At 35.2% G+C, this 27,432-nt stretch overlaps 1 protein-coding gene and 2 non-coding genes across 4 annotated transcripts in view; 2 read left to right on the forward strand and 1 right to left on the reverse strand.

Moving 5' to 3' along the window:
- Positions 1-3,098: 3,098 nt before the first annotated feature.
- The window catches only part of LOC111599073 (transcription factor SPT20 homolog), a 40,178-nt gene continuing 15,844 nt past the window's right edge, over positions 3,099-27,432 (forward strand). The window contains exons 1-3 of one of the 2 annotated variants that reach the window (XM_023314601.2): positions 3,099-3,237; positions 6,949-7,083; positions 13,312-13,482. In XM_023314601.2, coding sequence (XP_023170369.2) covers positions 3,114-3,237; positions 6,949-7,083; positions 13,312-13,482 — 430 coding nt within the window. In that variant the 5' untranslated portion in view covers positions 3,099-3,113. Of the gene's footprint in view, positions 3,238-6,948; positions 7,084-12,548; positions 12,712-13,311; positions 13,483-27,432 lie in introns of those variants that run through there. The other variant, XM_023314602.2, reaches the window with a different exon arrangement.
- On the forward strand, positions 9,495-9,565 carry Trnag-gcc. The gene has a single exon. It is a non-coding gene; the product is annotated as a tRNA-Gly (tRNA).
- Trnag-gcc lies at positions 10,137-10,207 on the reverse strand. Its single transcript has one exon. It is a non-coding gene; the product is annotated as a tRNA-Gly (tRNA).

Consider the following 27,432-nt stretch of genomic DNA (forward strand, 5'->3'; position numbering starts at 1 on the left):
GATCGGATGTGATATGAATGCAACAATTATTTAGGAAGAGATGTGATAATTGTGTACAAATTATGCTTATGTGGTAAATTCTAAATAGCTAAATTTTGTCTTTTTTTCTGATCTAAAAGTATAAAAACTGAAATTGGTATTAAAATTAAAAATAAATTTAAATTAAATTAAATAAAATTAAAATAATTTAAATTTTCATTAAAATTAAAATTTTTTAATTAATATTTTTTAATTTTAATTAAACATAAAATTAAAATTATAATTTTGTTATATATATTTATAGTTTACAAGTCAAAAAGAATCTATTCTCAAGTATTTAGCTTCAGCTTGTCTGAAGCTTGTCTCTAGCATGTATCTAGCTTGTATCTAAATTGACGTGTTTTCTAGCTTGTTTAAAGCTTGTTTCTAGCTCATTTTTGGCTTGTCTCTAGCTTGTTTACACACAGATTTTTAGTCGAGTCTGTTTGCAGCTCTTTTCATATCTTTACGTTTTCTTTTGATATCTCAGTTCTCAATTACTCAGTTAATTTACACTAAACTCAATTTATATAAAAGAATATTAAAAACCAAATTATTTCTTATGGAAATGTTGATTTAATTCAAGCCTTTATCATTTGTTCTCTTCTCTTTAGCTTTTACAAACCTTTTTTTATATTCTGTTCTGCTGTTAAAGTTACGCCCCATTAAGAGCGCTGCTTGTCGTTGGCTTTTGTGTGGCAATGGTCTCAACAGCCACTTGCAACTTGCCACCTGCCAGCACAGGCGAGCTCCCTGAATTATGCATATTTATGCTCACCTGTATCTACCTTCATCTCAGCCTCATGCCTGCTCAATTAATTGCTTTTGCTGCTGCTGCTGTTGGTTGTCTGCAGTCGCGACGAGACGAAAAAGTGCAGACGCCCACGCAGCGAAGCGCCAGCAACTTTTAATTAAAACTCAAATTCAATTTTTGCATATTTAATTAAATGGAGCCGCCGCAGGTTCGTTCCATCGATCAGGCATGGCGCGAGGAAAATGCCCTTGAGAATGGGCCGCAACTTCCGCTTTCAGTTTGAAACACTTCCGGCATTTGATCTGACTCGAAGCATGTGAATTATGCTCTCAAGTTTTCCAATTGACTGACGCCAACAAATTTAGACCTACTTCCAACTAGAAATCTCCACATCCCCTCAGCCCAGCTGGTGCAGCTCTCTCACTCTCTCTCTCGCTCTATCAATCGCATAGCAATTGTCTTAGTCTCTGCTGCGATTCGGAACACCTTTGCCTTAAATACGGCTAATTATAGTTTGGCTGGCCGAAATGTCATCTGCAGGGCTTGTGCCACGCTGACTGAAGCGAGCGAGGGTTGCTTAAGCTATATATAGTTTGGCTAGATTTGTTTGTGGAGTTTTGCAAACTTATAGTTATAAATGCATATAGATATATCTCTAATATATGTAATGCATAAACCTTTATTAAAACCTTTATTATATGCCTATTGATATATAATCTGAGCGAGGGCTGCTTAAGCAGCTTTGAGTACGGTTAAATTTGTCTGTTAAAATTAAGGTAATTTTTTACAAATTTAAAATTTGATTTTCACTTACCAAATAGTTCTATAGATATATATCGCATAAGCCTGTATTATATGCCTATTCATTTCCACTACTACCACAATCACTTCATACCACCCCTGTCGCTCCCTCTTGATTATAAAGAGCACATCACAACTATTTATAGCAATGAGGTTGCGCTTCGCCTGTCGCGCATGAATTTCCCAGTTTTTATTGTTCGCTGTTACAGCTGTGAGGGGGAAATTATGAGCAGGTACTTTTTTGCTGCTGCTCGTCGCATGCTGCACACGGCTTCAAATGCTGGCGAGCAATTTGTCAGCTCATTTTGCTCCTACTCCAGCCGGCTAATAAGTTATGATGACATTCAAGTGGCTGTCGTCAGAGTGCGCGGAGCATAGGAAATTTTAGCTCGAGGCGTTGGAAGATCGTCGACAGATTTATTTGGGGCCTGTTGCAATAGTTTTTGGTTGCGGCTATGGATGTGGCGGTGCGCTCTGCCACTGCACCTGCCAGACGACAGCTAGGTCTACGAGTGGAAAATTGAGGTCGTTTCAGCTGCTGCAGCAATTTATCAAACGGACGACATTTGTGTTGCGAAATTCCTGCAGATGCCATCGTCGGCTCCCCTTTCAAATGTTTTGTTTTGTTTTGTTTTGGCTTTTTTCTGGATTTTAAAGTCAAATATTTGGCTGAATTATGAAGCTTTTGGATTTTTCACACAATTTTAATGGACATGCTCAACATGCATTGAATTTTCCCAGAGCATTTAAATGCGCCATTAAAAATGTGTCATGAAAATCTTTTAATTAGCGGAGCAGAGTGAGTGAGTTGAAAGACTTAAAGATACCCTGTATACAAATGAGTTTTTAAATATATTGAGGTCGTTCTGTATTATTTGAAGCATTTATGAAACTTATATGAAAATTGATGATGGCTTTAAGGTTCAACTAATTTATACCCTAAAAAATAAATGTTTAAATATTTACGATAAAATTATAAATTTAATCAGTCAATAAACTAATTCCAAACATATGCCCAAAATTAAATTATTTAGTTATTTAGCTAAATACAATATCAAATATACCCCATTGCCTCACTGTATGCCTACAGGGTATAGTGTGGAAAAATCATTTTTGTGCTTGAGTGCGCTCTTGACCGTTAAATGAGGCGACTAATTGAAACGGTTATTAAGCAATTAACAGTTATATATATATATAGATGAAAATGTGTCCAAAAATCGTGAACTTTTGATTGCAGTCAAATGTAAACTGCAAACTGCTTAATAAAAACTCAAACTAACGCTGACAAAAGAAAAACCTTACAAAAACACAATAAAACATGACAAACAACAGCAAAAACTAAAAATGTCTTCAATCAGCTATTGTGAATGACAGCAACAAATGAAAGTCCTCGTCGGCGCGGGTGTCGCAGTTTGTGAAAGCGCGAGTGAGGCGCACCTCTCTCTTTGTGTGTGAAAGTTGCCGCCACAGATCTATATATAGGCAATATATACCTTAATCATAGTTATATACATCTATCCCGATATTACGCCAATACAAAATGGGCGCTCACAGCTCAAAGGAGAAATTATCGCGCTCGTATTCCGAGCGCTATATTCACAGTCAAATGATCGAACGCGAACGATTTGGCAGCTTTGGCAAACGTGCCAAGAGCGTGACAAAAGGTAAGTGCTACGATCACTTCAAGTGTTCAAGCAGAAATTTTGAATTCAATTAAACTCTGATTGCCCAAACACTAGAAAAAATAGAAGTAATAAATTATGAATGGCAAATTGTGCAGCAATTCACACGGTCTTTGAGTCTAGAGAGGACTCTTAAAGTACTTATAAATATCGTATATGAATAGTTTATGCTTTTATATAGATATATTTATTATTGTATGAGATCAGTCTGAGATGAGACTGTCAACACTTTTTCTGTATAACTACTTCAAGAAATGCTCCCGATCATCAGACAACATTGCTATGGACTGCTTCGTCAAGTTAAGCCAAGTCTTTGCTTTGCTACTCTAGCTAAGCTATAACCATTTGAGAATTGTATGGTTGCAGCTTTTGCAAAGAGAGTTGAAGCGGGTGAAGTCAGTTACACTCAATCAATGTGTATATATTTAAGTAAATCCAAATCTAGCTGAACTTTTTATATGAAGAGATAAAATATTAACAATTATTGGGCAGACAGAGAAAGGCAAAGAATATAAGTTACAAGTAGTGGGCGCAGCTGAATATTGCAAATGTAAATTTGCTTATGTGTATAAGTGCTCTAAGAGTAAATGAAAGAAGATTAAACTTAAGAGAGCTTATTAGAAAAGAACAAATATGTAGACACAATATCAAACTGCTACGTTACCAACGATCAAAGAGGAAAGTTTTGTGTGCAGCAAGTAGCGATAAAGTAATCATTTTGTAAAAGCTTAAACACAATATAAACACTATAACTAATGGTTTTTTAAATTTTAATTTTAGTTATTTATTCCGTTTTCAACATACTTTGTATAGAAATTGAAATAAAGTGATTTGCTCATTGTGGCTGCAACTGAGTTAAGCTTAGTTTTATAATGCACTGTGGTTAGCTAAAAGACACATATATACATATACATATATACATATATATATATATATATATATATATATATATATATATATATATATATATATATATATATATATATTATATATATATATATATATTATATATATATATATATATATATATATATATATAATATATATAACATACAAATTTAATGACTAAAATAGTTTGCAAAACTGAAAACTTTTTTGGAACATTCTGACTGCGCGGTCACATTTTTTGATAAGCCGCAAAGGGGATTATGCGGCTTAAGTGAGGTGGTCAGGCAAGCAGGCAGAGTGCCGCCCACTTTTTCACCACTGATAAAAAGTTGGTGCAATCCACACGTGCAACGCACTGCTGTGGTTCACATTCAAATCCCAGCAGCAGCTCTAGACCGAGGCCGAGTCCGAGTCCGACTCCTAGGCAATTAGCAGACAGCTAAAAATAAAATTTATTAGATTTCATGCAGCTGTGCAAATCGCTTTTGTTATTGTTGTTGCTGTTGCTGTGGCTCCCTAGCGTTGCACCATGCAGACATCGTTTAACACGAAGTTGCCACAGCAAATTGTGTTGAATGCGCCGCCATAACAAGTGCGAGATTTGCGTAAAAACTTTAACTCAATTTGACTCAAAGTTTGTCTGCATTGTGGAAAATTCAATTTCAGCTAGAATTTCGGGCATATTTTAAATATTTATTAGTGTTTAGACAATAAAACATTTGATTGTTTCTAGGGAAAGTTATAAATAGGAGACAAATAATATTGCCTGTTTATAAATGAAGTTCTTAGTACAAAACTATTTATTTAGATTTTGGTTTAGATAAATTGAGAAGGAATTGAGAAGGAATTGAGTATTTCTGATATGATATTAAGTTTTGTTTAAGTATCTATGAGAACTTTCCGATAGCTTATAGTAGTATACGTACTTTTATCGTAACCTTATAGCTCTCTTATCAGGCATATCTAAGAGAAACAGGAACCAAAGCACTACATCTTAATAGATTTGCTATGGAAATATTAAGATGATTTCCTTGTTTGTCTCAGATATACCTTAGATAACACTAAAGCAACAGTTATACCAAATTTCAAGAAGTTATCTTCACTTACAGCTGAGTTCACTTAGTTATAACTAGTCCAAAAACTCTTGTCAATCATCTATCAACTCTTAAATGCTCTCAGATTTGCTTCAACTCAAAATACTTCCCCCAAAAAATATCAAAGCAACTTCACGCTTCATACCTTATTGGAAGAACCTTCCAAGTGTCAAGGGGGCAAACAGTATCCTTGACTAGACCAATTATGGCTGGAGTACCACAGGGTAGTGTTCTAGGCCCAACACTTTATACTTTATTCACAGGAGATATGCCAACTCCCGAGCCAAATATAGGAAGTACAGATGCAGTACTCATAGCGACCTATGCAGATGACACCGCCATCTTATCACGTCACGTATCTGCGCAAGAAGCTTCAGACTCACTACAAAAATATCTGGACTCTTTCGGACGCTGGGCAAAACGGTGGTGTATCACCATTAATGCACAAAAGTCTGTACATACTACCTTCGCCACTAGAAGAGGAGATTGCCCAAGCGTTGCATTGGGGCCCACTATTCCCAAAGCCTCAAAAGTAAAGTACCTTGGTATCACTCTTGACAGAAGGCTGACTTTTAAAGCGCACATAAGTCAAGTAACCTCAAAATGCAAAAGCAAGCTAAAAACCCTCGACTGGATGCTGAGAGCTTCAAGCAAGTTGTCTTACAGCAGCAAGGCCGCCATCTACAAGGCAATAGTTGTCCCAACCTTCGTATATGGTATCTCTCTATGGGGCTCCTCGGCGAAGACTACAAGGAACAAAATTCAGACCCTGCAGAATAAAGCACTACGCAGATGGACTGGAGCCAGCTGGTTTGTAAGAAACTCAGTCTTACATAGGGATTTAGCAATTCCCACAGTTGCTGAACTCATTGGGCGACACAGTTCAAGATACGCGGACAGACTTGCAGCGCATCCTAACCATCTCGCAAGCAACCTGGCTATAAACAACAATAGGCGAAGACTGAAGAGATTGCATCCTCTAGACAATATTAGAACTAATTAAGATAGTAGCTACAAGTGCAGAATAATTGGCATATCTGCCCTCCCATTAGTTAAGGTTTAGAGCTAAATGCGCTATAGAGTCTAAGACAATAAGCTGCAACAAAATAAAGAAATAAAAACGAAAAAAAAAAAAAAAAAAAACTTCACGCTGAGAACCCGCCATATTATGATATCTCTAGTTTACATATCTCTTCCCATTTTGTCTGGCTATCGTAATGCTTTGTGTACATTACGTTTGCTATAATAAAGCGCCCCCTGGCGTTAGCAACATGCACTCGCATAATATATTATAATTTCACCCCTTTTATCCATTCACTTTTTTCTCACACATTTCCTGGTGTTGATGCTGGCTGCCATGGAAAAAGTTAGAGTTGAAGAGGGAGCGGGAGCGGGAGCTGGGTCTGGGGCAGAGCAAAGATACTTCAATTATACGCAAGTGCTTTGTTTTAATCGACAAACATTGAAATGCAAATAGCAGAGCAATCTCTCTACATCTAAAGAGCGGAGAGGGGGCAACGTTTTAAAGTGCGATGCGGTCTCTCTCTCTCCCTCACTAAGTTGCCTTTATTTAATGTCAAGCGCACAAAGTCCGACGTGTTCGCGCATAATTTAGACAGCATTACGTTTATCGATTACATGCAAATATGCGTGAAAATGTCACCAGTTTTTCACTTTTCGCATCATCATCAATTTTTTGTCTCTATTGCAGGAGCTGCCAAAAAGCGGGATGTGCGCAACTTGAGCATATCGCCCACGGATCTGGGACCGCCGCCAAAGACTCAGCAGACCGCTAAGGGGCAATCGTCGTGGAATAAATCCTTAACGCCAACACCAACAACTATACGTAAGTAGAAGAAAATGAGAAAATATAAAATATTTAATGGGATCAATTTCAATTGATATATATATATATATTTATATAAATGTTGAATATATATATTTATAATATAAATTCATAATACAAATACTATATTAATAATAATAATAATATAAATAATTTAAATTTAAATATTTTATATTGTAGTTTATATTATTAGGAATACATAAACAAGTTTGAGCTTAGTTCTGTTTACTTTATAATATCTCTTAAACGAATTTTGGTGTACATAAAAATTTTACAAGACTCCTTAAACCTTTTAGAACTGAATTCAGTTTGTAGTTAATAGATTCAAAGAATTTGTTTCCTTATAGAAATAACGTAATGTTTTTATAACTTTTTTTTTCTATATATTTTATGTTCAAGTCAAGAATTAGCTTACCAAAAACTCTTAATCTTATCAATGATTTTGTGCAATTTTTATTTTGATTTTTGGAGAGTCAAATTCATATTGAAAACAACATACTTAAATATAAAAAAGATTTTTTAGCAAAAAGATTTTTTTTTATAAATATGAAATAATTTTTAAAAACTCTTTAAGACTCTTCGAAGTGTAGTCAGTTTTATTTTTTTGTTGACAGCTATTCAGATTTGTCTCCCTCAAAAAAGACTGAAAAAAGATACCTTAATGACTGACATCAGCTTCGGCAACTTGTGTATATAGTATATAGCGTCCACTCCCTAAAAATTAACAAAATACACTTGAAAAAAAAAGAAAAGATAAAAAGCTAAACGCATCAGTTGTCATTGACACATTCGCAACTCAACGTTGATGGAGGTCTGTGGAGCTGAGTAGCTCAGTAGCTGTAGCTGCATATGTATCTGTATCTGTATCTGTATCTGTGTGTGTGTGCCTGTAGCTCCTGTATCGTTCAGATGTCGCTGGGCACTGGGCATGAGTCACACAGTTTGGCTGTGTGTGAGTCAGCTTTTTGGCCAATTCGTTTGGCTGCTGCGAATGTTTTGTGCACACAGATTTCTATCTCAATGGACCCAAAAAAAATGAAGAGGAAAAACAAATGTTAGTCCAGATTTGGCTATTGTGATTCGCATGATCCCAGCGGGAAAACTAACGGTTGCCAGCCTACACTCGCCACGCCCACCAAATAACGGCAGCACGCAGTATGTGCGCACTCATTGGGGGCATGACCCAAAAGTGAACTTAAATATCATCGCCAAAATGATTTGCCAATTTCACTTGGACTTGGTCAAGGGCGCATTAGATTGGGCATCTGGTTCGTGGCACACATATGTTATATAGAGTTGGAGTGTCTCATATAACATAAATAACATTTGGGACTAATTTTACAGAGATTGATTATAAATAGAGGTATTATTGCTATACATAAGCTTTCAATTGCTTGTAAAACAAGAAAAACAAGCGAATGTTGCACAATCCGACTGCCTAATACCCGTTCCGGGGGAAAAACTTGTAAAATTTATTAAAAAAGAAAATTTCTACATTTTATAACAAACCTAACTGAAACTTAAAGTAAGAAAAATATGAGAAAATGTTTCTAATTTTTTTAATTATATTAAAATTAGAATACAAAAGTAAGATGATTTCTAGATATGGACTAATATTAACTTTATAAACTCTTCATTAGTTCACTATATGCTCCTTTCATTAGAAAACGATATATATTTTTAAGGTAATCGATTACCAATGATCGATAAAATAACATTTCCAATAAAAGCTATGCCAGCAATAGAGAGAAGGAAGACTGAGTTTAAGAGATCTGGAAGCTCATATGTATATGTATATTAAGTATATTTCGAGACTTGTCTAATAAACTTGTTTATCTATTATAGTCAGCACCTGATGTTATTTTATATACAGACCGTCTGGCTTTAGTAATTAGCTAAGCTATGTGATATCGTAATTTGATACGTTTTTAACAATCTTACATATGGTATAGTTATTTAAGACCCATTGATACCCACTTCTCATATCAATCACACTTAATATATTTTGTATATATTTCTGGACATGTGTTCACAATGTTTTATGTTACAAATTCATTTCGCACTGTGCAACATATGCCTGTGGCATAATTCAATTGAAAACCTTTTAAATCGCTTGCTTCACATATCAATTAATATTTCCATATTTCAATTTACAATCGTTGGTCGTTGCGTAATACATAATTACATTGGCTCGTCTGCTATACTTGGCATTTCGTATTGAATAATCAAAAGTGCTTTTGCTTTTAAAGCAAATATAATATTTGCTGATATGAAGACAATCTCACAGATACACTCACACACACAAATGAAAACTTGCTATTTGTGGCTTCACAACTATCAAGTTTTTCGACTTCTCTCTTTCTGCTCTTCTGCCGTCAACTCTTTGAGCTTTTGTGTAAATCTTCATGTAAGCATCGGTGGTTCAGTGGTAGAATGCTCGCCTGCCACGCGGGCGGCCCGGGTTCGATTCCCGGCCGATGCAAAATTCATTTTTTGCTGCCCTCTCTCTCTCTTTATATTTTGGTTCTTATTTCTCTCTTGCCTTTGCATAAATTATTTTTAATGGATAAATTCATTGTATTACTTGAGCCATTTGTAGTTTCTATGCCTTTGGTCAAGCAAATTGCTCAAATATTGTCGCATTAAATCGCCGCCGAGTGCTCTCAACGGCACATTCTACTATATATATATATATATATATATATTTTTTTTTTTTGTTTTGCTTGCCCACAAAGCCTAGCGCACCGCAATCGAGGCAGACTAAATTAAATTTACTCGCACTATTGCGCATGTTTTTCCAGTTATTTGCACATGAATACGAATAGGCAAAAGGCATTGTAGAAACGTGTTTTGCATATGCAAATTCCCATAGGAGAGCGCACAATAAAATGCTGAAATCTCGGCCTATTGTTTAGCTTGAGTATCACGCAATGGGCCGCCGTTATTATTTCTTTAGCAATTCATGGCAATTAAAGCCTGAAGATATGCATCTTTTACTTCTAGCATTTAGAAGTAGGTAAAAGGCACAGCAAAATGAAATAAAAAAGATAGTTTGCATCGGCCGGGAATCGAACCCGGGCCGCCCGCGTGGCAGGCGAGCATTCTACCACTGAACCACCGATGCTCTGTTGGAAGTCTTCGTCCAAGTTCTGCACATCAACGCAGTGTCTTCTTTCATCTCCTTGCTCTTTGCTGGTCAAGCAGTTTGGGTGCTGAGACATTCCAATTCACAGTTGCTCGCATATTATCAGAGAGGAAGATAAGACGCAGTTTCTATTTATAGACGTGGGGTCTTTGGACACACACGCTCTTTGGCTGGGATTTTGCGCACTCTTCAAACGCGTCTGCAAATTGAACGTAATTTTGCAATTAACCTGCTTAAGATTCAATGGACATGCGCGTAGGTTGAACGTGCCGCTGAATGGGCCCACGTATGTTTATCGATTTGAGCAGAGGCTTAACTTTTATTGGCTTAATTGTGACGGCATTTTGTCACCTCTTTAAAGCTGTTCACAGGCTGCAACGCCACAGATCCGGTTAGACTTGATCATTGACTAATTGCTTATCAGCAGAAAGTATAAAAAAACTGATTTGCAACGAGGATCCTGCTTAACCTTTATAATTCAGTGGCACTTCGGCTGTCCACAGTGTTTACTTATCTTCTTCTCTCTGTGCTCTCTGCGTGTCTCTCCCTCTCTCTCTCTTTCCCTCTGCTGTGTTGTCTCTCCTTTAACTTGTGGTTAGCCTTGGCAGCTGCTTTTTAGGCGCCGCTTGGTGCATGACATTGGCCGCAACATTGCAACTTCGCTGTGTTTTTCCACACCCTGTACGCAACGAAAGCGGCCAGTAGGGTATATTTTTACATTAACTTAGTAGCGGAATTAGTTTTGATCTTGTTTATAAAAATTTCGAAGTTCATTAAGCCCTTACAATTCACAGTTCTATTCAGAGATGTGTATGATACATATACAAATTATACATTATATATATATATATTTTGAATATCATACATTTTATAAGAGTTAGGTTCAGCGAAGATTTTTAAGTACGAAATTCTTACGGGAGCTATATGATGACTTCCGTAACAAGAACTTCTAACTCTGGTACAGGGTATTATGCAGTCTGGCACTCTCTGCCTATAGCCCACCCTTACTTTGTAATGTTTTTGCTTTTTGTTTATGTTGTTTCCTCTATTTTTGGCGACTTGGGTGTATTGTGCATTGCGGCCTAGACTTGTATTAGCCATTTATGGCTTCCGACTCTGCTTTGTCTCTTTACTGCTGCTGTTACTGCTTCTTCTAAAGCTGCGGTTAGCATTGAGCTAGCGCGCGACAACTTTTTGTCGTGCACTCGCAAATTAACTAAAACAATACTGAGCAAAAAAGGCAGAAAAAAAAGTAAAGTAAAAAGAGTAAGTAAACAAGGTAGAGACAAACGCGTTGCTGGTCAGCAGCAGCAGCTTCCCTCGCCACACATAAAAGTAAATTATGCTAATTATTTGTGTAGAGAAACTGGTATGTGTGAAGAGAACTAAGAGTGAATGCATTTACTTATGTTGGGCTGTGCTCTCTTTAGAGAGTTGCTCGGCTACATGCTGCAGCAACATGAACTGCTTGCTAGAGGTGCTGTGCAAAAATCAAAAGCTTTGTGGACTAGGTATGCGCTGTTCGCTTAAGCTTACAGCTGATCAACTGCTTGTACATAATTGAACTGCTTGCCATATGCTGCTAATTTCTTAGCTATCGAGCAACTTGTTGCTCCCATGTTTCACTTGACCGCAGAGTTCCTGTTCTCATTCTCAAGCATTTTTTGTTATATACTTTTTCTTTTTACTATTTATTTATTTTCTACTTATACTATTAGTTTATGATTGCTTTTTATGTAAATATATATGGTCGGACATGCTGCTTGCTTCAGAGTTTTGTGAATACTGCTTGCTCACTGCTTTTTTGACTTACACTGCCTGAAGATCTATTACTTAACAACATGTTGCTTGCAACATCTGACTGCTTTTCGTCTATCGATTGCAATTTGTTGCTTGTCTTACGTTTTTAGCATGCACTGGCAACAAGCTGCACTGCTTGTACATGGAATGTCATTCCGTCATTTTTTGTTCGTTTGTCAACATGCTGCAACAGCAAACTTGCTTTTAACTGCTTGCGCTATGTAATCGGCCCCTGCCTCTGCTATCTCTTTTCCACCTGCTAAAAACAGGTGCTTATTTCATTATTTATGTTTTAATTTTTTGCTTGGCACTGTTCTAAAAAACTCTATAAACTGGTTTATATAATATTGTGCTTGGCTTTGTTTATATTTGTTTTGCTGCGCTCCCTGGCCAAGCTCTATTTTGCTTACAATTGCTTCATTTAGCTCGTTTAATTATTTATGTACTTATTTATTCTATCGAAATTGTGCAATATTTTCGTTAATCGTAGCAAACATTGTAGTATTTGTTGTTTGTTGGTTTCCAAAATTATTTTTAGTTTATTTTTATTTTGTTTTTCTTTTATTTTTCTTTTAATAATTTAATCTCTTCGTACCTATTGAAAAGAATGGAGCTTAGCCAATTTCTTAAACGAATTTTTAGATGGTATAAACCCAAAACGGACACCCGCAACAAAGCTAATCGTGAGTTTTATTTGTGTCAAATATAGATTCGAAAAATGAACGAAATGTTTAAATATTTTGAACATTTTAAAGTGGTTTGAGGAGGTCCCAAAATGTAGCAAGCGAATATTTCCCAAAAAGCTGACGCTAAGCTATAGCATCTATAGAGTCTATATTAATATAGATTCTATATTAATCAGATTTAGACTACTGTTATAAATATCTGTTATAAATATCTTATAAATATTTGAATGTTATACAGATTTGTAGCTCTTATATAAATCTGTTATACATTCTAGCGGGCTATTATACATATGGTTATACATACTTGCATACATACTATGCCAATCTGTTAGTAGTTATAACAGATATGTATAACATAGCATATGCGTATAACAGACCTGTTTGACACAGTAATATAAATCTACATGACAAAAATATTATTATATTGATTAAAATTGACAAATATCTGTTATAAATATTTTATATATGTGTTATACATATCAGTTAAACCTAACTGTTATACAGTTATATTTTTCATTATTTTCCACTTTGTAATTAAGCCTTACCATGCTTTATCTCAACATATATCACCTTATCTCTCTCTCTCTCGCTTTGCAGATAAACGTATTTCAGTAGCAACAACAACATCAACACCGACAGCGTCAGGCGGTACATCCCTCAAACTCTTAACAAAAGCATCGCAACAGAAAAGCGTCAAAAATGCCCCAGGAAATGCAACAAACAATAAGAAAAATACCACGAAAACTTTATCCGCGGTGATTGCAGAAGGTAAGTCACACACAGAAATGTAAAATTATAATAATAAAATATATATTTATATATATATTTATATATATATATTTATATATATATTTATATATGAATGAACATCGAATTTGATTCGCAGTTCGATTCAATTGTTTCGTTTTGTGAAAGCAAATCAAAAGTAATTTTTCAAGTTTCAACTTTTGGCTTGACAACAACAACAACAATAATAATAATAATACTATTTGCAACAGTTACACAAACTTTACCACCACACACCCACACCCACACCCACACACTTTCCCACACACACTTACAAATTGAGCTCCTGGGCTCATTTTGCGGCTATTTCAAAAGTTTTGCGTCTTGACGCAAGTTTTCTAATTAATATTAATGCCGCTAATTAGACCTCGGGGGGCATGCCACGCTTGCGGCTTGCCATAAATATGCCACACACATACCTATGTGCATATGTGGATATATATTTTCAAATTATTTTTCAGTTTTTCTGTTACCTTGTTGGCGACACCTGTTTCGAGTGCAAAAAACGCCTTAACGCTTTTTCAATGGCAAACATGCAAGCAAATTATGCACTTAATAGAGCTCGAGCTCGCTCTGTTAAAAGCCAAATATTTGCTGCATATTCATGCAATTGCATTAGGAGTTTGCTAGCTTTGACTGCGAAAGCTAAGACAAAAATGTTATTAGCTAAAAGCATAGTTTCAGCTAAGGCTTGGCCACTTTTATACGTTTGCTAAACTCGGTTTCTCACTTTTAGCTTTTATAATATTTTGTTATGTTGTAGTTGACAAAAATTGCATTGCTTCAGCTTAAAGTCTACACTTTCATATCTTCTCGAAATTCATAAAACAAAGTTCAATAACTACAATAATTTATAAAATTAACTTATTCATAAAGTATACAAAACTCAAAATAACACAGCTGTGCTAAGGAAAAATGAGTTGTAAACATACAGAAAATGTCGTATGAATAATATGAATAGATAAAAATACAGAAACTATGAAATGTCTTATAAGAAATGGCAAAGATAAGTGGCATATATTGTTAAAATATTTATATAAAATTTTCAACTAATAAAAAAAATTAATTTTTTTTTGTATCAAGATCAGTTATCATTCATCAACTTATTTTTATTTTACTCAAGATATATTTTATAGCAAATATATTATAGAAAATATATAATTTATAGCAAATACATATAAGTGCAGCATTTCGGTCTTAATATTATTTTTCAGCGAAAGCTTTAAGCATATGTCTTAGAAATATATAAGCGCTTTCCAATTTGACCTACAGACTGATTAGAAAATTCTTATAGAGATTGACCAAAACAAGATACCGATAACTATAATATTGTATTTCAACAGTCAAATCTTTTCGATACATTTATCTATTTACAAATATAAAATAAAAGTTTTAATCAAAAAGTTTTTATACATAAAAAACAGTAATATTAAATACTTTAACCATTTTCAATATGATATAAAAATATCTATATATATGAGTCTAAATAGAAATCTCTTAAGTAAAATGGCTTAAAAATTATTTAAAATTGTTTTTGTTTATTATAAAAAATTCATATGTAATCTTTAGTATTCCGCTTTGATTAATACTAAACTAAAATATCTAGAAATATGTTTTTAGATTTTATATATATTTAAAATAACATTTTTGGTATTTAATTCAGTCTAAACCAGTTTTCAGAAATATGTTTTTAGACTTTATATTTTTAAAATAACATTTTTAGTATTTAATTCAGTCTAAACCAAAGCTTTCAGAAATGTTTTTAGATTTTATATATTTTTAAAATAACATTTTTAGTATTTAATTCAGTTTTAACCAAAGTTTTCAGAAATGTATTCTGTTGTTTCTGTTTCTGCAAAACATTTTCAAAAGATATTCATCTGATTTCACATCTATAGACATCACATCATTTAATTAGCCTCTCAATAGTTGATTTATGCCTAATTAAAATAACACTTCCTTTAGCGCTGCTCTGGTAAGCGCTAATTTCATGTGTTTGGTGCACTTTGTGCGCTTTATGAATGCCTTTTGGCTCTGCGAGTGCTCGCCAGGTTCTGCATAATGCGCTGCGAGCGTTGCAGCGCGCAGCACTTGCCAGTCACCACCCCCTGCCCCGTGCACCATAATTACCTGCACAGAAATGTCACAACTTGTTTTGTAGCACAAACACGTTGCACGTTTAGCCGCGCGTCGCTTTGATGCTCAACGAGTTGTGCGCTTGAAATATAACTGTTTCTTCTGAAGGGGGAAGTAGGCGTGCTGGGATTATGTGTGTGTGTGTTGGCGTGTGCCTTTAATATGCGGCAACATACACAACCACGCCTCCCACTGTCCGCCCACCACATGTCACAGGCTGCTTAACCACAACTTGTGCCATGTTTTTGGCTTATTGAAGTTAAATTGTTTGCTTAATGCTTGACATTGGCTTTAGCGGGGACACAACCGCGCTGGGCATTCAGCCAATGCAACAACCAAACATAAGACAGCGCTGTTGATCTATCTATTTATCTTGATTTGAGCCCGAAGAAGTAACGTAAACAATTAATAAAATATTTGAAAAGCAAATGAATAAATAAAAAATTTCAATTAATTTAAATAAGTGCAAGAATAAATTTTAAAAATAAAATTCTATTGATACTGCAATCAAATTTTGATTTCAAATCTATTTGTTTTTGTGAAAGCTAAAAGTAAATTTATTATTTAAAATTATTTATTGAATTTTATATTTATTTATAAATACTTTAGATTTTTTTAAAAATAATAAAGCATAATATATTTAAATTATTGTTAATATAAATAATAAATAAATTTAAAATGAATAGTTTTATGTTATGTTATGTTACGTTTGTATATATATTTTCTTTTCACGCTTATCTTTTATTACGTTCATTTATCGATTAGTTTCGATAGCTTATGAAAACTTTTTATTTTCATCCGAGGGAAATTACAAAGCAATTTGTAAGTTAATGACTCAAGAGTAAAAAATGAATATAAATGGCTTGAAAAAACACTCATGAATAACATAAATATCAAATTCGATGACGATGCCGATAACGATATAACGATTGCGATTTTACTTTTGGGCTGGTTACGCATGGCGTACAAAAAAAAAAAAGAAAAAGTAAAAGTGAATGAAAAATGGAAATGAAAATGGAAATGCCGCACAAGGTGCGTGTTGAAGGTTTCTTTCATTAGGCGGTCATTAACTCGTGCTTCTCCCTCGTTTTGTTTTTTTTGCAAATGTTTTTCTTGGAGGTCAGCCAGGGCGAACAGCGGGCGGAGTTGGACGCCAATGGAGACGTTAAAAATGTTTTGACACAAAATTCATTCATCAATTAATCGAATGAAAGCGTGAAAAGTGTGCGCAGAGAGAAGCTACAAACGAAATCAATGAACTTGTCTGTGTGTTTGTATTTGGGGCTATAAAACATAGTGAAAACGAGATAAAGTTAACAGGCGTGCCACACTCACTCACTCACACACACATACACATACGCACACTCATTTAACCAACCAAACAAAGTTGGCGTGTTTCGAATGCTTCTTCTTTTATTTATTTTTAATTTGTAACACAATCAAATTAAGTGACAAATTAATTGAATGCTTTGAGCTTTGGGCGTGAAAGCCATAAATAAGCATTTCAAATAAACGAAGCGCACAGCGTATGAAGTGTGCTTTATAGCCAGGGCCCACAACAAGGTATTTTTATATGCTTAGTTAAGCGTTTTAGGTTTGTAGTTCAGAAATTACAATACAATTAGAATAGGTAAAAAATGGGAATAATTATCACAATCGATATTTATCGATTAAAGGGGCATTCAAGGTAAAAAAGAAATAATATAGTAAATATATAGAACACAAATATGAATAAAAACATAATAGAACGCAAAAAAATCAATCTAATATAATAGAAATTATAAAATATGAAAATAAATATAAAATATAATGTAAAATAAAAGAAATCAAAAAATATTAAAAGATTTTTAAATATAAAAATAAATTTATAAAAAAATTAGTAAATATAAAAATAACAGTAAACATAAAAAAATCTTCAAATTTTTAAAAATAAAAAATCAATTTAATATAAAATATATTAAAAAATCAATAATATATGATATTTTTTTTGTGACTTTTCTATTATTTCAAACTACGTGCTTCATATGGCGTAGCTATTGTAACTTGCTGTGCAGCCAATTGACAAATCTGTCCAATCCGATGTGTTGTAAGCCCCTTCATCATCGTTCTCAAAAATGAGTCGCCAAAAGAAACACAAAAACAAATGTAAAAAGACAATTAAACACTTTGCACATGAGTTAAGAGTCACAATAAATGCTGATTCGAATAGATGAGTTTTAGGTTTTGTTTTTTACAATTGCGCTGTGCCACATAAGAAACTTAAAAATCAGCTAAAATGTATATATTTCACAAGCTTAATTGGCATGACAAACAAAAAAAGAAGAAAAAACTGTCCAAAAAAAAAAAACATGCATAAGATATTTTTCGACAATTTTTTTGCCGATATTTGCACACAAAAAAGGTTTGACTTAGGTAAGTCCAAAAAGAGTTAAGAGCGAGGGGGAGACAGAGCAAAGACCAAACCCAAAAGCCGATTGCATAAATTGCTTAGCAAACCAAAGCGAAGTTTTGGTAGGGGAGGGGGCTACGCGGGGTTTTCTTTTTGGTGTAATTCAATTTTGAATATTTAACAGGGCCAAGCGTGAGAACTGCGTTATATAGCAATCATATTTTTTGACTGTGTTTGGCCAAAAAGGTGGGAAATTTTGGCCAGGCTCAAAGTACGCAATCGGCGTGGCAACAGCAACAGCTGCCACAGTTAGCTGCTGCCACACAGCGGGTGCCACAATTTTATTTTCGTTTCTTTAGCCAATTGTCGGATCTTATATAATTGCTCTATAGTTCCTGAGTGGAAAAAAATGTAAACAGCAACAAAAAAAAACATTCAATTGCCAATCGCATGCGAATCTATGCATAATTTTTGAACTGATATCCGGCACGCTATGCAGATACACTTTAATTTATGGGCATTATGGGCATGATAATGAGCCTTGTCTTGGACATAATTGAGGTGTTGCCTATGAGAGTTATAATATATATATACAACTTGCGTTAAGTTTGTGGGAAACTGAATCAAAAGTGAATCTGAATCATTTTCATCCTATCTCGAACAGCTGTCTAAAGGTTTTTTTAGAGTTTATTTGAAGCGTGTAGCTTAACGCTTATATAATTATATACATATATTTATATTATATATTATATTAAATTATATTTATATTTACTTATCTACATAGCTAACAACATATCATTCATTCATGCCTTCAAGTACAAATGTCTTAATATATTCCGATCATCTGCTTATTCCTTAACTTAAATTTTAAGTATAATATTTTCTTTTATCTTTATCATATACGATCTCTTGTAATTTAAATAATTTATATTCTATAATATTTTCAATTGAAATTAAAATTTTCTTGTGAGAGTTGAAGCCTTCTTAGCTTGATCTTAGCATGAACTAAAAATTCTTTGACATTTTCTGTATGAATCTTCTTAAATCAATTATTATCAAAATATTATGATTCCATATTTTTCACACATTTGTGACTCTGCTCTAAGCAACATCTATGCCCTAGCTCCATCTCCTTTGCCTTAAGCCAAACCCAATCGTCTCGAATTCCATTTTAAGAGCACTTCATATTCGTTAACTTTCAAATGTTTTTCTGCCTCATATGAACTATTTCTCTTATTATATTTCTGGTAAATTGTGCAATAATTATTTAATCAATTTTTGGAACACATAATTAATGAAATCGTGGCTTATTTTTGATTTCTTTACAAAACTGGTCTTTTGGGGTCACTCGGCTCTTAGAGAGGGGGAGACTTACAAGACAAGTCAAGACATATCCGGTCAATAAAACTGGATAAATTTTATAATTGGAGCGTGGCTTTTGATGAACAAAAATAATAAAATAAAAGACAACAAATTCTGGGCCAGGCGCAATAATTTTTTTTAATCCAATTTCTTTCTCTTTCTCTTTTGTTTAATTTTTTTTTGGCATGATCTCGAGCTCGTGCCAGTCGATGGCCAGGCCAAAAACTGACTGCAAGTCATATCTGTTTAGCTCTCTCTCTCTCTCTCTCTCTGTTACTCTTTAACTCTAACACTCCCTCTCTCTCTTTCTCTGTATCTCCGTTTGCCTTGCTGGCCAAGTGTGACGCGAAAGTCGACGGCGACGACTCTACGAAATGACAAAGTCTACAATTACAGCCAACCTTTCTTTCCATATAAAAAAATACAGATTGACTGGCAGATACCCTGTAGACAATAATTTATTTGAACGTGTTTTCTTTTAGTGAAATATAACGTACCAAAATATGTATCCTACTTATAAAGTCTTATTTAAAAATCGATATTTATCGGTTTTTTTTTATTAAAATTGTTATGCAGTACAAGACGAGATACATAGATACATAGATACATATATACTTGGATGCATGGATGTATGGATACATAGATAGAGATAGATATATAGATAAATCCATCGCACTCACCGGCAATCCACACTCTTATTGTGTACTAGTCCAGCATATCCTAAGTTGCAAATTTCCTGCAAGTACAGGGTATAAAAAAACACAAACCAACAAACAGCGAAAGGGGGAAATGGCAAGAAAAAACACTTTTTACCTTTTTTTGTTGTTAGCCAAGCGAAAATCATGATTAAAACAATATCTATGCGTTATATCTATACTCGTACAGTTATGCTAATTAGTTATTAGCCATAAAATTCTGCACTTAAGATAATTGTGAACTTGTTTTATGGCTTGACTCTAGTTTTTAGATAAAATAAGATTTCAAGTAGAACTGCCAAGAATTCTTGTGTTGAAATTAGGAATTTCTAGATAAAATTAAAGTTTCTTAATTTTAAGATCTTACGTAGAGTTTAAGTATTATGAATAGAATAGAAATATTTTTGAAAACAATTTCAATTAATTAATTTTAATAAATATTCTTGACCTATGTCAAAAATTTTTAACATTGTCTACGAACTGTCTTCTTGACACTAAAGATCTTAAGCCTTGCCTCTCCTTCAACTTCTTAATTGATCTCAAGGAATACAAATCATATCTTTATAATGACTTTTTCTTATGCATATAATTTACACAGTTACTATAACTATTCCTGAAATCTCTAATCAATTTTAAGATTTTCAAATAATAAATAATTTCAAACTTCCCACAATTTACTTGATTTAATGCAAGTTTTTTATTTCCGACTTTGGTCACATTTTCCATTTTGATTAATAACTCTAAGTACGCTCGGGAGTTGGATTAGTCTTTGTCTTTGTCTTTGTTTTTGTCTAATAATAATTTTTTAATACTTTTTTTTGCATAATTATAGTTAAATTCATTTCCCCACCTACTTTTCCTCATAGCAGCACTTACAATTTTGTTCGCCTTTTTTTACATTTCTCTTTACATAAGCTTTGAAGTTGTTTGTTTTTTTTTGCTGTTATCTTTTGTTGTTGTACGTTTTGTGCTTTGCCGCCGCCGTTGACTTTGGCGTCGCGCGCCTGTGGCTTGGAGTTAGTCGCGCGTCGCGCTTTCAAACAAACGGACGTTGCGCGGGTCTCTCTGCTTGTAACTGTTGTTATTGCCGTAGATGCAGCGGGTGTGAGGAGTGCGTGTGTGTGTGTGCCAGTGAGTGCGAGCAAGCAAACCTATGACTGTTGCGCTGCATTGTGTATAACACTTAACGAACCACAGTTTGACAAGCATTTTGTTCGGTTTGCTTTTGGTATTGCGCCTGCGTCTGCCTTGCTCTCCGCTCCACGCAGAATGGGCCTCAACGAGTTTGTCTCTCTGTTCTATGGCTCCGCACAGAGTTTGCACGTTAACAGCGGCGGTAGCAGCACCAACAAACTGGCGTCGACGTCGACGTATTCATTGCCAACGGCCGCGGATGTCAAAGAGTTTCGTCAAATGTTAAAAAATCATAAAAATGTGCAAGCAAAGAAATACAGTTACAAGGATTATCCGAATGATATGAAATATGGCAAGAATCTGAATGCTTCGCAAATCTATGCAACGCAACAGCAGCAGCAGCAGCCGGTGGTGGCAGCAACAGCGGCAGCCAAAAAGTTGCTTAATAACAACAATAACAGCAGCAGTCACAAAAACAACAACAATAATAGTGGCATTGGCAAAGCAGCTAACGCAAAAGCGCCGCCCGCCACAAGGATACCAACAAAATTGACTGCAACATGCAGCAGTGGCAGCAGCAGCAGCAGCAGCATGGACGTGCAACGCAGTAGCAAACAGAAATCTGCCTCATCGGCGAGCTCCTTTCTGTGGAATTCGTTTCGCCTGCCACGCAGGCAGAAGGCTGCGGCGGCAGCAGATAAAAAACAAGCAGCCGGTGAGTGACAAAAGCTGACAGCTATGGCAAAAATCAATGTGAGAAGAAAGCGAAAAAGTGCTCGAATATGAGATATCCTGGAAAAGTGAAGTGGTTAGATGTGGAGTGATAACTTTACTTAACTGCGAATTGAAAAAGTATACGACGTGCTTATACCCTGTAGTTAGCTGCAAAATGATTATTAAGCAAAGTCAGATACTTGAGTTCAGAAGACAAACAGTCGAGCTTATCTACTTAAAGTTTTGGCTTGTTTTTATATATAAATACCCTGTAAACTGGTGGTTTCAGGGGTTTTAAATATAAAATACCCCACAAATTTGGATTGTGGCTTTAAAGTGTCGGACCCTTTCTTTGTTCCCCTACAGGGTATATGAGATCTATCAGTAATTGTTAATGCCCATCAAATTATCTGTCTGGCAGAGATCTTTCAGTTTGGCCCATTTCTTTCAGTTGGTTCGACTTCATTTACTTTACAAGCCAAGAACAAAGCGCTACATGAGTGAAGATCAGTTAAGAATAGCATGAAGTAACCCAATAAACACAGCACAAGCCATGGCTAACGGCAATCCCACCTGAACTAACTTCAAATTCTAACTGCTTAGCGGTTGTCTAACAGTTGAAACATTAAATTTAATGTCTTATATAAGTTACATGTTCTCTCTCTCTCTCTCTCTCTCTCTCTGTGTCTCGTTCTTTTACTTTTGGATATTACGAGACAAATTACCTGCCTTCAAACGAGCCATCAAATTGTTGTTGACCCTACCCGAAAGAAAAAAAGAATTTTCACCTGAGCCGTTGGCGTAATTAGAACATTGGAGGCCCCGCCTAACCCCCTTCAAGCGAGTCCAAAAACTAGAATTCATAATTTTGTTTGTCTCCATTTTGGTGTTCATTTTCGCTTTTTAAAGCGTTTCTAATCCGATTTTCTTTGTTCTTTGTCGGTTTTTTATTTTTTTATATAAACTTAATTAAGTTTTCTTTAATATTTGAAAGTCATTTGGCTTGTCGTTCAGCAAGTCGATAAATTGGGGATATAAATAGAATTTCCACAAGACGGTCTTAGAGCAGAAAGTGAATCGCTACAATGGGAGAAGCAAAGATAACTTACTTAAAGTCTTTTTTATATAAAGCTGAAGAAATTATATAGCTTTTACTCCGATCCACTATATGATTAATAAATAACACACAAAAAATGTATATGATATACCAAAAAATCTTGTTTTTAGAATATAGCTTTATACACATTTAAATTCATATCGATAACTTATCGATAACAACTTTTTTTACCTTACCTGCTATTGAACATGTATTTATCCAGAGAATGTTTTGAAAACTCTGCGCATGTACGCATATAATACTTACTTATAGGCGCAACAAGAAAGAAATCTCTATATATATTTATATATATATTCCCCTGGCACCGCCTCTTACAACACCCACAATATCTCTGCATCTGAACGGCGCCAGCTAATGGACCATTATTGATTTTTACCCTACAAGAGAGATACTTATAAAAAAAGAAAAAAAAAAACAAAATGGAAACGTTGTTGTTGCTACATGAAGAAGCAGAGCGGAATGCCTACAAGTGCGTGTAGGATTTGTTACCAAGCTCACAGTATGCGTCATCTCCCTTACTCCACCGCCTTGGTTGGACAAGTGAGCGATGAGTCATACAGGCGACGACTACCCCAACTGCAGGCTACAAATAATAACAAACTGTACGAAAAATATAAGAGGAGGCAGCAGCAGCTGTAGAACGAAACTTTCTCGCTCGCGCTCAGTGCAGTCACTTTCTCTCTCGCTTGCGCGACAGTCAGCATAAAAATTGCATAATGTGCCTTTTGCCTGTGTAACTGTGTGTATATGTGTGCGTACGTTGTACTCTTTTGACACACTGACACTTATTGCTCAACGCAGCTGAGCAAGCAGTGCCCGAGAGCTCTAAAGAGAGAGAGAGAGCGTACACACAGAACATGCGCATGCTATCAGTGACTGCTCAACTGTTATACAAAACGCACACATAGCTTGTTTACAGTGCTATACAAACTGTTAGCCGGGCTCTGTTTTGAGCTTGGCTTGAGACAATTTGAGGGTATGTGCAAGTCGAGCATGCCTTAATATGTAAATGAAATCAAATTGTGCTTTATGTCCAGTCTTATGTCATTACTGAAGTGCCCTTTTGTGGCGTTTTGAAGTGCGTTTTGCTTTTAAGAAATTGCCCAAAGGAAAATTCGAAAGCCTCAAATTGATTAATTAATAAAGCCAAACAAAAAAATGCATAATTAAATTGGTGCGCTGCGTTAATTAACGGTATTCGGCTCTTTGGAATTAACAAACTGTGACCGCATGCTGTGGCGCCTCCAGGCAAACGGGGGCCTCAAACGGAGTCAAGTGCAGGCGACGTAACGGCCAATGGCTAATGCCGCGTAGCTGTGCGGCAAAGCGCAACAAATTGTTGCACTCGTCTGCTGTTGCTGCTGCTGCTGCTGTTGCCGTTGCAGTAGCTTGATTGATAAACGCCTTTCAATCTTGGCCGCTAGCCAATTGGCTAAAGTGTTGGTTGTTCGATTATTGTTGTTGCCGTTGCTGTTGGCCTGCATATGGTATGTTTATGCAGACGGAGACAGACATGGGGCGTATGCGCAATTTGCAATTTGCTTTGTGCATGGCCAAGGCGCAAGATAAGCAAATTGCATTTAAATGTTGATGGCACATTTTTCACTTAAGCTTGTTATTAAACTCTGTTGTTGCTGTTGTTGTTGTGCCAATTGCATTGAACTTGTTTATTTATCGTTTTCACGGCAGCTCCCTTCCTCTGCCACCGCGCCCCATTGTGCAAGTCACTTTGGCACTTTTGCCAGCCCATAATTAAGGTCGTGTGCCTGTTAAACTGTGCAAAAAAATACAAAAAGAAGTATGAAGAAAGAAGAAGAAAAGAGTGTTGCCTCTGTGTGTGGCATGTGCTCGTTATGTTAATCGATTTTAGATAGCGCAACAATTTTTCTTAACTGAGACAAATGGAACTTTGTGTAAACAGAAAATATGATTAAATTGTCTTATTTCATATTGAAATAAATGATTCGCAATATAAAATGCAAGCTGGTCTTACTATATATATAATGATATATGTGCACAATAAACGAGGGCAGTTTCATAAATTTGCAAGCTATTATAACAAATTATTTATTAGGAAACATGTTTTTTATCTTCCTGAAAACTTTTAACTTCAGGTTGTTATTTCATTATTTTTCAGTCAAAATTTGCTTAATTATATATTATGATTTTTATTATTTTTATATTTAAAATTTTTTATTTTCTTGATTTTCATCTATATTTAATAGGCTTGCCTCTATCTTTCTATACTATAAAATAATCATAATCTCTTATAAACCCAGACGAAAAAGATTAATTTCCATTCCATTCAAATGCAGCAAATCTCCAAACCTTCTTCCTCTTAAAATTCTCCAAACCTTTTTACTCTATAGGCCTAAATATGGATTATTTTCTTTTGTAATTTTATTTCTCATATTTTTTCTTGCATTTATCTTTCACTTTGTCGCTCATAATGAGCTGAGCATTTTTATGGTTTATTTAGTTGCTGTGCGAATAAATTAGTTCATTTCCCGACTTCATTTTCCCCACATTCACTCTGTGGGTGTTTTTTACGATTATTTTTACGGAATTTTGTGAAGTTTAGTTGGGTTTTTGCTTTGCTTCGCTGCGTTGCCAACTGCTGCCTGCGGGTTTCTTTTTTCGCTTACCTTTTTATAGTTTTCCTTTCGCTCCCATGTGCATATATTTATATATATGTATGTAGTATGTCTGCATATATATGTATTTTGGCTAGCTAACACTTTAGGCCAACTTTCTGCCAGTGATTTACGCACTTTGGGTCTTTGCCTTTGCCTTTTACATTTTGTTTTTGCTTTTTTTTTTATCGCAGTCGCAATTAACACTTGTTGACAAGTTCAGTAGGCCAAGCCTCTATATGTATTGTTGTTGCTTGAGTGTTGCGTGGCAGAGGCAATTTAAACTTAACACTTGACGCCCACGCATAGACCCACAATTGGGGCCACAACAGCTGCGTCTTGGGGCTGCTTCTGATTTGAGGCGATTAAATTTTGATTTATGTCGGACTCATTAATTAGACGCGAGTCTATTGCTTGAATTTTGGCAAAACTAATTTCCCCATAGGGCAATCGTTGGTACAGTGGTGCAAAATTAATATTTGCTTAGTGACAAAAGAATTCATTTTTTATTATATAAAAAAAAATATTGTTTGAATAAATTGGTTCGCTAAATATTATATTAAAAAAATAAATAAATAAAAAGTTTTTAACATTATATAAATATATATTTATAATTAAATTTAATGATATTTGTTTAACATATTTAAATTTTTTTTATATAATGTCCTCTATTTTCATATATCTGTAAAATGTCATTCGAAAACTTTTTCTCCTCAAATCTATTAATTAAGATGTCGAAATGAAATACTTAACAAATACCCTTTGCATTTTTAATTTATTTGTATTGAGTGAAAATCTGCCATAAATCTTCTGTTCCTACAAATAAGTAAAGCCCAATTTGACGCAATTTGTTCTAAATGACATCCAAGTTTTGTTAATCATTTAACCACTGTGCTTGTCGCATGGTGTCAAATACAATTAATTAAGTTTTGCATTCCCAACCGCCGACATCGCTGTTTAAGCTATTAAGTGACCCAGCGAACGACCCGTATAAACGACTGGACGAGCGAACGAACGCTTGTCAACTGCAGTTGTGACGGGGCATTCTTAACCGCTCTCCGATGCTCCCTTTGGGTCGTCAAGTTCTGCTGACGTCACGCGCTCGGCTAATTAGGCGCATACTTGTTGTGCATGCCCAGCACGAATGCCGAAGACGAGAGGCATATATTAACGAAAATATGAAAACTCAACGATCGCACATTCAACACACACAACAATACACACCACACTTAGTGGCGGCGGCTACGCACTGTGGTGAGTTCGAGTGCCGCAATTAGCGAACGGCGAACTGTCCAAGCGAATTGTTGAATGCGTGCGCCTCTTTATTTTCGTATTGAAATTCATTAACAGTTTATGTTTAGAACATTGTAGTTATCGTTCTTGTTGTTGGTGTAGATCAGCGCATTTGTCGGATACGTTTTGGCGCTCATTTCGTTCAGTTGTCGCTTGCTCTTCGAGTGACCAACAACAAAAGCGTCGCGAAACAAAAATGCGTGCAAAAAAATACAGTTGGAAAAGCACAGTTAAAGTGGAAGTATTGAAGCATTGCAGTTTATTACAGTTATGCTAAATATCGAATTTGAGGTAGTAGAAAATGTGTGAGAGTGAAAGAGCAATAGCAACTGACGTTAATTGTGATTATGAAAATGTCGAGGACGAGGGCATTGGCGGTGAGTTCAGGCTGAAGCACATCGATACGAATGGCGACGCCATTTGCAGCCGTCCACGTAGATCAACTAAGCAAACATTAAA

Source organism: Drosophila hydei, unplaced genomic scaffold, assembly GCF_003285905.1.
Source record: "Drosophila hydei strain 15085-1641.00,03,60 unplaced genomic scaffold, DhydRS2 tig00008114-arrow-pilon, whole genome shotgun sequence".
Taxonomy (NCBI): Eukaryota; Metazoa; Arthropoda; class Insecta; order Diptera; family Drosophilidae; genus Drosophila; species Drosophila hydei.